At 43.6% G+C, this 12,038-nt stretch overlaps 1 protein-coding gene across 8 annotated transcripts in view; it reads right to left on the bottom strand.

Annotated features, from left to right (window-relative positions):
- The window catches only part of AIG1 (androgen induced 1), a 211,172-nt gene that overhangs the window by 181,529 nt on the left and 17,605 nt on the right, over positions 1 to 12,038 (bottom strand). For 5 of the 8 annotated variants that reach the window (XM_075924341.1, XM_075924340.1, XM_075924342.1 and 2 more), the window contains exon 2: positions 11,729 to 11,806. The exons of the other annotated variants lie outside the window; for them this stretch is intronic. In XM_075924341.1, the coding sequence (XP_075780456.1) occupies positions 11,729 to 11,806 (78 nt within the window). The remainder of the gene's footprint in view (positions 1 to 11,728; positions 11,807 to 12,038) is intronic. 8 annotated transcript variants of the gene reach the window in all.

Below are 12,038 nucleotides of genomic sequence, written 5' to 3'. Positions count from 1 at the left end.
AGTCCTGGATCACAGAGGCTTAACCTGTATAGATGTGTACTAACACTGCTTGTGTTTAGAGAATGATGACAGTAAACACAAACGTGGCAAGCACTTCAAAAACCGCTCATAACAAAAGATGATCCATAGAATTTTGCTGTATATAATAATTGCTTCCACCTGCCTTTTCCATTTTTCATATCTGTTTATATCTCCTTGCTATTAATAATAGAATGTTTTATGTGTACTTAGCATTTAGAAACAGATAAGAAGCATGATTCTAGCAAAGACCTAGCAACTTACAAGGTAACCATTAGAGGAGGTGTTCAGATTAGGAGCAGATTTTAACATCAGCTTCAGATCCAAATCAGAGGAAGGATTTAGGTTCAAGATTCAGCTGTGACAAAATTTTTCAAACTGTTCTCCTGAGATGTCAGATTAAAATGGCAGCAATTTATCAAAATCAGATGAACCATGGAAGACTTCTGTAATCTTATTAAAGTAGACATACAACTTTATGTGAACTTAAACTATAAAACACATCTTCCAGTTTGGGTTCCAGCCCATCACTTCACAGGGGCTTGCTGAGATCTGGAGAATGGATTCCAAGCCTCATTTTAAATTTTAAAAGCTTCTGTTTCAATGTTTTAGTTCTGTTCCTTGTCTTGTAAGAACATACTTTTGTTATTAAATGTATTCACTTCTATGTACATTTATAATTCTTGAAAATGTAATTCTTGAAGGTGTAGACATAAAACTTTGCATAAATTCACTTTCAATGTATGCCTTTTCTTCTCATTTTCTTTTCAGAACAATATTCTTTGATAGAACCAAAGTCATTTTTAGACTGCATAACAGAAGGGGAGCAAAATTATTCAGAAAATATTAATTTCATGCTCTGGTATGGAAATGTGAAAGGATGTATTCATTACAAAATATGCTTGGAAAACAGTCTTGAAAGAAAGAAAAAAAACTATAAACCCTTATACTCCACAGACAAAAGAGTATTAATTAATGAGATGATTGAAAATCATAAATACAAGACAAATTAAAATCAATCAATCAAAAAACATGTAAGAGTCTCTGAATTAACATGATGCTTTTTCCACTACACTATTCCAATGCATTACTTTTGTTGCACCCCATATTCTGCTATCATGATTTATATGTTGTCTATCTAGTCTGCAAGAATTTTGGGGCTGTGAACTTGCAATCTTAATCTCTCTTGAAAAAGTCCCTGGCATATTGTTGGTGGTATACAAATAGCAACTATAGTAAGCCAGGGCCTCTAGCATGCACTTCAGTGTTTGTAAGAAAAAAAAGTTGATAAATGAAAGAAACTGCCATACCAATATGTTCATCCTTACAGAATTCACATGCACAACCCAGTTCTCAACATCAAAACTTTACATGATATATATGAAATCTTCTTACTATGTATTTTAGAAATGTGCATCTGTCTGTCCTTCCTTCTGTAAGTCCATTTGTTCAAGAACTCTTCCTAAACAGTAAGAGCTAGGACTACCAAATTTGATATGCAGCTTCCATTTATCATAACTTTCAAGCAAGGTAAGGGTTTTGGTTGTGCCAGGGAAATGGGATGGGTCCAGAATTTGATCGTTTCTCATAAAATAGAAAGGAAAGGGTCTGGCAGGAGGGGAAGTTAAACTGCAGAATGACCACAGGGGGCAGCAAAAGGCCAGCTACAGAAACCAGAACAGCTATAACCCTATTTGGCTGGCAGGGGTGGAGAAAGGGACAGTTATCTATTAACTCTATTTCAAAGAGTTTCTCTGTTTGTTTGTGTGTCTGTATGGCCCCTATCTGGGAGATATGCAACCCTCCCCCAGTTATGCCTGCTGCAGCAGCCATGGACAGGAGCTTCTCACTTGGCCCCAAGCTGCTGCGGTGACAGAAGGCTGGGGTTGTCCTCTCTCACTGGTGCAGCCTGCATACTGAACCCCTCATCACCAGTCCCACCCCAGAACAACGATTTAAATGAAGAAAACCAAAACTTATTTGAGTTAAGGACCTGAGCAACACTGGGTAAATCTTCTAATTATATATAGAAAAGAAAGACAGAGGCCAATAACAGTGGAAACGTGAGGGTGAAGACAGAAGATGTTTTTATAATGGGGGCAGCCATGAAACTACAATGAATCCTTGCTAAACTAAATTTACACCAATTTAGTACCAAGCAATTCCCAGAAATCTCTTTCATTAATCTTTAACAATTTTTTAAGGAAAGGAATAATGTTTTTCTAGAATAGCCAATTGTCTGGCATAGTGAGGCAGTGAGGCATGGATATGAAATGTGTTCCTCATTTGCCTTTCCACTCAACTTTGTAGCTACGTGAAGTCTAACACAGTAAACAAGCCTCCTACTCAACACACTCCAAGTCATTCTTCCCACACACAGCTGCCACTATCATGCATATTTCAAAAATTCCATCTGGGCATGACAACTGTACCTTACTTCCCTGTAGCCAAAAGAAATACACATCCTACTCAAACATGCCTGGACAATATCACTCTATATACTTTCAAAAGAAACCTCCACTGACATTCTACAAGCCAGGTCATGGGGGTGGACTGCTTTGTACATTTTTCAGATAAAGGATCTCGCCCTTTTAAAATACACATAGCATGACAGAAATAACTACATGAAAAGGTATTATTCATCACATCTCTAGTCCAATAAATTTCAATATCTTTCCCACTGGGTCTGTGATTGCTTTAAATTATACCTTTCTGCAGAGAGAGGTTGTGAGGCTTAATTAGCTAATACTTCCAAAGTGCTTTGAGATCTTAGGATGAAAGACACAATAGAATTGCCAAGTAGTCTTGTGCTTTAGTAATATGTTTTATTGTTATAGTAATAGGATTTATTAATCTAATTTCAAAGACAAATCAAGAATTCTCCACCTATGCTTACAGACAGATATTTTCAGCAGTTTCTTGGACTATTTGGTACTAATTAGATGATATTAAAATAAGCATTTACAAGGTAAAGGTTAAAGGCTAAGCTCAGCAGTCAGCTGTCCTTAGTGTCCACTAATACTTCTCATTTTGCTACAGTGAAATCAGGAGAAGCTGCAGGAGCATTACTCCAGTCCAACACACACTTTCTAGATTCTAGGAGGAGAAGGGGAGAAGTAGCCTGGATCCCAGAGTAAAATCCTTTGCCATCTGATGTTTTTGCTGCTTCTCTCATTTCATCAATACTTCCAGCCAACTGAGAGGTGGCCTCCACATCTATAATCTAATCATGTAGGCACTAGGAATGTAAAATTGTTAACTGGTTAAATGGGATCCCACTCCTGCCCTCCCATGCCGGGCTGATGATGCCAGGCCCCCCACATGTGTGTGTGGGGAGGCTTCTGCTCCTGGACCCCTATGTGCAAGGCTCCCAGCTGCCACCGCCAGCTCCCCCAGCCACATGTATGGGGAGTCCAGCTTCTGTTCTCAGCCCTTCCATGTGCAAGGCTCACAGCAACTGGTGCCAGCAGCCATGTGCACGGGGCTCCTGGCTGCTACCCCCATCCCGTGGGGGGCAAGCAGCAGGAGCCAGCAGCCCAGTGGTGGAGAGGCTGGCGTCTGCTCTTGGCCCCTGCAGGGCTGGAGCAACCCTCCACCCTCAGCTGGCTGTCGGCAGGGGGCTGCTCCAGGGTACTGGTTAACTAGCACCCAATACGCATCACCCTGTAACAGTGATGTTTACTGGGTAACCAATTCACATCCCTAGTAGGCACTAAGATTTCTTTCTTTTGAATTTGTTGTAGTAATTTGGAGGTCATCCCTGCACTTTACTTAGTGTGTTGGTACTTTGCTTAGTCATTTCAGTAATTTCCTACAGTAAATTGGGAGAGGTTAGTTATATTATCAATAGAAGATGGAGCTGTTCTACACTCATCTACCAGGCTGGAAGAAGTCCTTTAAAAAGCTCACTTTTACCCTGGGGCATTTTGTAAAACCAGAGTTTGCAATCACAAAATCTAGGGAAAGTGTTCAATCTAAAACCAGCATACAAAAGCCATCTAGAAGTTGCAAACCAAAAAGAACAGAATGGAGGCTGGCTAGCCAGTGTTTATAATGCAGATTTATCCACAAGACCTCTTTGGAGTGTTTGCCACAAACACAGACCCTCCCAATGCAAATAGTTTCCTCCTAAGGCTGCGCTTCAAACAGGCCAAGTGTACACTAATGGAGAAAGCTACATGAATATGACATATCGTAAGCTGAGTTTCCACAGCATCCCCACTGCAGGAAGTCAATGGGAGAAACTCATTAACTTTCCCTTACTTCTCATTACCCAGTGGATTACTGGAGTTGACGGGGGCGCCATCAGCAGTCAAGTTAGCAGGTCCTTATTAGACCCACTAAATAGGCCGCCAGGAGATCAATCTCTACAGCATCAATCTCCTGGTAAATGGAGACAAGCCCAGAATAATCTATCACCCAAGCCTCTTCTCTGGCACAGTGCCTGGAACTCTTATTGATCATTATTGAAGGTGCAAGAACAAACCATCCAAATGTGCAGTAGGAAAAACAAGTAGGTGACCAGCTTGGATGAACGGTGAAATCTTTAGTGAGCTTAAACTCAAAAAGGAAGCTTACAAGAAGTGGGAACTTGGACAGATGACTAGGGAAGAGTCCAGATATGTTGTGAGAGTATGCAGGGGTATAATCAGGAAGGCCAAAGTGCAATTAAAATTGCAGCTAGCAAGGTATGTGAAAGGTAACCAGAAAGGTTTCTTCAGGCATGTTACCGGGAAGATGATGCTAAGGAGAGTCACAGGTCCCTAATCTGGTGCCAGATGATGTTGGAAAAGCTGAAGTATTCAATGCTTTTTTGCCTCTGTCTTCAAAGACAAGGTCAGCTCCCAGACTGCTGCCTCGGGCAGCGCAATACTGGGAGAAGGTGAGCAGCCTTCAGAGGAGAAAGAACAGGTTAAGCAGTCTTTAGAAAAGTTGGACATAAATAAATCCATGGGGCCGGATCTAATGCAGCCGAGTGAATTCTGATGTGAATTCAGAGCCATTGGCCATTATCTTTGAGAACTCATGACAATTAGGAGAGATCTCAGATGGTTGGAAAAAAGCAAATGTAGTGCCCATCTTTTAAAAAGGGAACTACAGCCTCACTTTAATCCCCAGAAAATCATGGAGGAATCCTCAAGGAATCCCTTTTGAAGCCCTTCGAAGAGAGGAAAGTGACCAGGAAGAGTCAACATGGATGCACCAAGGGCAAGTCATACCTGACCAATCTGATTGCCTTCTATGATGAGGTGACTGGCTCTGGGGACATGGGGAAGGCGGTGGACATGACAGATCTTGACTTTAGCAAAGCTTTTCCTATGGTCTCCCACAGAATTCTTGGCAGCAAATTAAAGTAGTATGGATTGGATAAATGGACTGTAAAGTGGATAGAAAACTGGCTAAATCACCAGGTTCAATAGCTCAATGTATAGTTGGTATCAAGCAGAGTACCTCAAGGGTTGACTCTGGGACCAGTTTTGTTCAACATTTTTATTCATGGACTGGGATAGGGGAAGGACTGCACTTTCAGGGAGTTCACAGATGACACTAAGGTAGGGGGAGAGATGGATATGTTGGAAAGTAGGGATAGGGTTCACAGTGACCTAGACAAATTGGAGGATTGGTCTAAAAAAATCTGATGAGGTTCAACAAGGACAAGTGCAGAGTCCTGCACTTGGGATACAAGAATGCCAAACACTGCTACAGGCTGGGGACCGAATGGCTAAGCAGCAGTTCTGCAGATATGGACCTGGGAATTACAGTGGATGAGAAGCTGGATATGAGTCAACAGTGTTCTCATGTAGCCAAGAAGGTTGACAGCATATTGGGGTGCATTAATAGAAGCATTGCCTGCAGATCTAGGGATGTGATTATTCTCCTTTATTTGGCACTGGTGAGACCACATCTGGAATATTGCATCCAATTCTGGCCCCTCTCCGCCATTACAGAAAGGATGTAGACACACTGGAGAAAGTCCAGCAGAGGGTAGTGATTAGGGGCCTAGAACACATGATTTATGAGGAGAAGCTGAGGGATTTGGGTTTATTTAGTCTACAAAAGAGAAGAGTGAGGGGAGATATGATAGCAGTCTTTAACCACCTGAAGGAGGGTTCCAAAAGAGATGGAGGGAGATTATTCTCAGTGGTGACAGATGGCAGAATGAGGAGAAATGGTCTCAAGTTGCAGTGGGAGAAGTCTAGGGTTGGATATTATGAAAAACTATTTCACTAGGGCTACGTCTACACTGGCCCCTTCTTCGGAAGGGGCATGCTAATTTTGAAAGTGGGAATAGGGAAATCCGCGTGGGATTTAAATATCCCCCGCGGGATTTAAATAAACATGTCCGCCGCTTTTTTTCCGGCTCGGGGAAAAGCCGGAAAAGAGCGTCTAGACTGGCCCGATCCTCCGGAATAAAGCCCTATTCCGGAGGATCTCTTATTCAAAGTAGGAATAAGAGATCCTCTGGAATAGGGCTTTATTCCGGAGGATCGGGCCAGTCTAGACGCTTTTTTCCGGCTTTTCCCCAAGCCGGAAAAAAAGCGGCGGACATGTTTATTTAAATCCCGCGGGGGATATTTAAATCCCACGCGGATTTCCCTATTCCCACTTTCAAAATTAGCATGCCCCTTCCGAAGAAGGGGCCAGTGTAGACGTAGCCAAGGAGAGTGGTGAAGCACTGGAATGGGTTATCTAGAGAGGTGGTGGAATCTCTATCCCTAGAGGTTGTTAAATTCTGGCTTGACAATCCTTGGCTAGAATGATTTAGTTGGGACTGGTTTTGCTTTTAGCAGGGGGTTGGACTTGATGACCTCCTGCGGTCTCTTCCAACCCTATGATTCTATTCTCATTGGACTCAAGATCCAAAAAAGTCAAAATCTCCTATCTTAAGGGGAAAGAAACTGGCCAAGAACAGCTAATCTATTAGGAAATGAAATGTTTCTAATGACTCCACTTTCTCATCTACCATCCACAATCTACTGGTAATACAAAGCCTTACACTCATATGCCATCTCTCTCTCTCATTTTTCTTTCACTGTCACATTCAGTGTGTATGTAATTTATTTTACTATAGTCTGAATAATTTCTCTTAACAGAGTGAATTCCCTTGACAATAATGGATATTATAGGTGATTAGTACCTTGCAAGATCACGATGTTTATGTGAAAATAACAGTGTGCTTATGGACAATCAGGCAAGGATGGTACGAATTTAAAATATTTATTAATAACTGAAGTCGGTCAAAAAATTTCCAGTGGAACAGTTTTCCATTGGAAAATGCTGATTCAGTCAAATCTAAATATTTTGTGGGAACATATTGATTTAAATGAATTTTTTATTGGAAATTATATAAAATATTTTGTTTCTATCAAATTAAAACAAAATATTTTGACTTTATCAATTTGCCATTTATATAGGACAAAGTCTGGAAGATATGTGTTAGTCAGGCACGAGTTTTTTAGCTTCCTTCAGTAGTAAGTGGGTAAGATGTAATGGCCTGTGAAACAAGGGAGGTCATACCTTTTGGCTTTAAACTCTATGATTCAAAGCAATATATAGTGGACAGACTATTTCAAAATTGTTATTTCAGGAGTTATTATTTTGAAATAAGTTATTTGGAAATAATTTCCCAGTGTAGACATGCCCTGATAACAATGGGAGATAAAGATAAATATATTAACCATTAAAGGTGAGGCTTTCCAGTTAACCAGTTGACCTTTTATATCCCTAATCTGAAGTAGAGGATCCTGATGCAGAATCAGGACCATAGACCATAAGAGCCTTTTGGTTCCTAAAGACGGCAACAATTCTAATTTGAGGCGATGGTGGGAAATAAATATAAAATGGGAAATAAATATAAAATAAGAACAAATAAGATTTTATATCACTAGATATTCTACAGAAAGGCTACATCTAGACTGGCATGATTTTCTGCAAATGCTTTTAACAGAAAAGTTTTCCGTTAAAAGCATTTGCGGAAAAGAGCGTCTAGATAGGCACGGACGCTTTTCTGCAAAAGCGCTTTTTGCGAAAAAGCGTCCGTGCCAATCTAGACGCGCTTTTCCGCAAAAAAGCCCCAATCGCCATTTTCGCGATTGGGGCTTTTTTGCGCAAAACAAATCTGAGCTGTCTACACTGGCCCTTTTGCGCAAAAGCTTTGCACAAAAAGACTTTTGCCCGAATGGGAGCAGCATAGTATTTCCGCAAGAAGCACTGATTTCAGACAATAGGAAGTCAGTGTTCTTGAGGAAATTCAAGCAGCCAGTGTAGACAGGCTGCTTTTGCGGAAAAACTTGCCAGTCTAGACTCAGCCAAACTGTTTTCTGATGCAGCAAAAATCTCCTGAAAGATCTTCTTTGATCCAAATCAACTGGTACAGTCCATTGTTTATTGTGAATGTTTACTTGTATTTCTTTTGCTGCATGTTTTGAAAGCCTGATCCAATGCCCTGTAAAGTCAATGCAAAGATTGTGTTTTACAGTAAAACTCCGATGATCCGGCATCTGGTGGTCCGGCACTCCTGATGGTCCGGCACCATCAGGAACCCGGGAAGTGCTCCGGGCAGCTGGACCATTGGATCTGCTCTGCCCCCAGCTGTCCCCGATTCAGCCGCTGCTGAAACTGACCAGTGGCTGACTCCAGGAAGCCAGAGGCAGAGCTGCTCTGCCCCGGCTTCCTGGAATCAGCCCCTGATCAGTTTCAGCAGCGGCTGACTTGGGTACAACTGGGACAGAGCAGCTGGGGTGCTGCCAGGTTGGTCTCGCAGCGCCAAGGGTTGGCGCTACCAGACCAACCCGGCAGCGCCCCAGCTGCTCTGCCCCAGGCATCTGGATTCAGCCGCTGTTGAAACTGACCAGCGGCTGACTCCAGGAAGCCCGGCGCAGAGCAACTCTGCCTCGGGCTTCCTGGAATCAGCCGCTGATCAGTATCAGCAGCGGCTGACTTGGGGACACCTGGGGCAGAGCAGCTGGGGTGCTGCCGGGTTGGTCCAGTAGCGCCGGGGAGTGACGCTGCGGGACCAACCCAGCAGCACCCCAGCTGCTCTGCTCCAGGCGTCCCCAAGAGCAGCTGGGGTGCTGCCGGGTTGGTCTCGCTGCGCCAAGGGTCGGCGCTACCGGACCAACCCAGCAGCACTCCAGCTGCTCTGCTGCAGACGTCCCCGATTCAGCCGCTGCTGAAACTGACCAGCAGCGGCTGAATCAGGGACGCCTGGGGCAGAGCCAGACTATAGGAAGGGGGGGCTATGAGGGGTCTGGGGTGGCATCCCCCTCCACCCCAGACTCCTCATAGCCCCCCCTTCCGATAGTCTGGCAAATCTGATAATCCAGAACCCCCTGGGTCCTAAAGGTGCCGGATTATCGGAAGTTTACTGTACTTGACTGAGCACTGGATTAGGCCCCATTTTTCCCCAGTGTAAGCAATTATTCAGATGACAAATTTAAACTTCCAAATGATCCATGAGAAAAAGAATACTACATGACTCCAGGAGGGGGTACTGGAAGACTGAACCTGTCCAAGCTCCACTGCACTCACCAGGAGATGTGGGGGGAGGGGAGCACAAGCCCAAGGACTTCAGCCACAGAAAGGGAGTCTATAACTTGAGTCCTGACACTTAGGACTGAAGTCCTTGTACTATGTCTTTAACCTGGGCCCAAAACTCTAAGCCAGTCCTGGTAATCCTAGGGGTCCCATTCCATAGTTTCAGAATCATTGCACTACACAGGCTGGAGCTCACTGGTCTGACACTCTTGGTACCTGAATGGTCCCAAACCAGGGGGTTTGCCCAAGGAGAGGAAGTCAATACTACCTTGCTGGTCCCGTCCCAGCTTTTGGGCTCCCTTCTGCTCCCTGCCACAAGCCCCAGCTACTGCGCTCCACTCAGGTCTGGACACGGTTCCCAGACTCTGGACTCCCAAATCGGCTCCCAAGCCAAGCCGCTGGGTTTTTTTGGTCCAGCAACATCCAGGGTCTGGTTGGTAGACCCGAGAGTCCCAAATTCCTAGAGCAGGGCTGGGCAAAATAAATCCCGGGGGCCGGATCCAGCCCGCCAAGCCACCAGATCCGACCCATGGACTACGCTGCTGGGACCCTCCGGCTCACGGAGCTTCCGCGGTTTAAAACACAGTCCCTGTGGCTCTCTGCTCTGCAGGGAGAGGGAGGCTTCATGCGATCTCCCCGCCCCCAGCCCAATCCTCAGCTGCCATTGGCCAGAAACAATCAACCAAGAAGAACTGACCTCAGCCAATCTCTTAGCTCCTATTGGCTGGAAACAGCCAGCCTATCAGAGCTGAGAGATTGGCCTGAGCGACTGGGGCAGCGTAAGCCTCTTCACCCATCCGGAGTTGAGCGCCATGTGGAGGGATCCGTCTGCAGTTTCAAGTGGCCTGGGGCTGCAACAGGCAGGGAGCCCAGCCTGCCTTGGGAGTGCTGCAGCCTGCTGGCCAGGAAACACTTAGGTAAACTCCTCCCAGCCAGTACCTCTCTCTGGTATCCCAACCCCTCCTGCACCCCAACTCTCTTTCCCACGTCACCATTCAAGCCCTCTGCATCCCCTGCCCCAGGTCACAACTCCCTCCCAAACCTGTACCCCTCCTATTTCCCTCCCCCAGGTCAGCATCCTCTCCTGCACCCCCACTCCCTCCCTGACCCTATACCCCAATCCCCGACCCAGGTCACAATCCCCTCCTCTACCCAAACACCCTCTTAGACCCCACACTCTCTCCTGTACTCCAGTTCCCTACCCCGTGCACCCTCCTGCACTCAACCTCCAACCTAGACCCTGCACTCTCTCCACAGAAAAGTGCAGCCCTTAACTATTTACCAAAATCTTGGCGTGCCCCCCCCGCACCAAAAATTATTGCCCATCTCAGTTTTAGAGGTTCAACCTATACTATATTATACCATTCTATCTCTGCAAAGAAATCCATCCATATACACATAAAGGGCTTGAATCTATACATCTATTTAAAAACAACAAAAGAAATCCCTACAATTAATTAATAATAATTAATAACCCAGGTTATGCTGTACATTTTAAAACATCTTTGTTCTCTCAATGAATGCTGTTGATGTCAACCTTCATGATAACAAGTATGCAAGTAAAATGAAACTTATGTTCCCTTTGAATTCAGTTCCAAGCTCTCAGATTATTTTATGCAATACAGAATTTTGTGAGCAACTGATCTTGGAACATTTTAATTATCCTGAACACCTGGCATAGTTGTGAACCCAACTGCTTATTTCATAAAAATATAAAATATCACTAAAATAATTTATCAGCATTTATTTGTATATTCACCTCAAATTGAAAAATGTGAAAAATCACAAAGAACTGAAACTGTTGGACGAGTGATTGCTGATTGCCATGTACTATTAAGGTTATTAAGGTTCTCCAACTGTAATGCCAATTATGTTCAGGGGCTGACTTTAGTGCTGAAATCCCACTTGTTTTTTAAAAATAAAATAATAGTACTAATAATACAACACAAGACAGGCCACAAAAATTATTTAAATTCCTATTTGCCTTCTGTTTCTCATGCTTTTAATGTTGATATTTTTAAAGCTTGTCTCTGATGCTATGAAGGTTAGAAACTTACATTAAAACTAGGCTGAGATTCTCAGGTAACCAAATACACCCAGGAGCTGGGGCTTTAAGGAAAACATCAAAGATTGCGACACTGATAATAAAATGGGAAGAGTTGCCAATACTCACTGATTTCTTTCTTGTAACTAGTTCAAAACAGATTCTGGTTCTGAATTTTTTTACTGGTATAGCAAAGTGTTGATAGTCCTGGCAAGCAATGAGATATTGGAATTTAAAAACATTTCATTCTAATTACCATTTCCCTTGTAGCAGTGAATTTCAAGATGATTTGCAGGGTTACTAACTCTCATAATTTTATCATTAAGTCTCATAATTACACGCACTCTTTCTTATAACATGAGTCCAGCTTTAACCATAGAAACTGTCTCTTATAGAATGTGGCATCATCACCCATTTCTCTCAGTGAAAATAAAGCCAG

This window comes from Pelodiscus sinensis, chromosome 3, assembly GCF_049634645.1.
Source record: "Pelodiscus sinensis isolate JC-2024 chromosome 3, ASM4963464v1, whole genome shotgun sequence".
Classification (NCBI taxonomy): domain Eukaryota; kingdom Metazoa; phylum Chordata; order Testudines; family Trionychidae; genus Pelodiscus; species Pelodiscus sinensis.
This window is presented reverse-complemented; position numbering and strand designations above follow the sequence as displayed.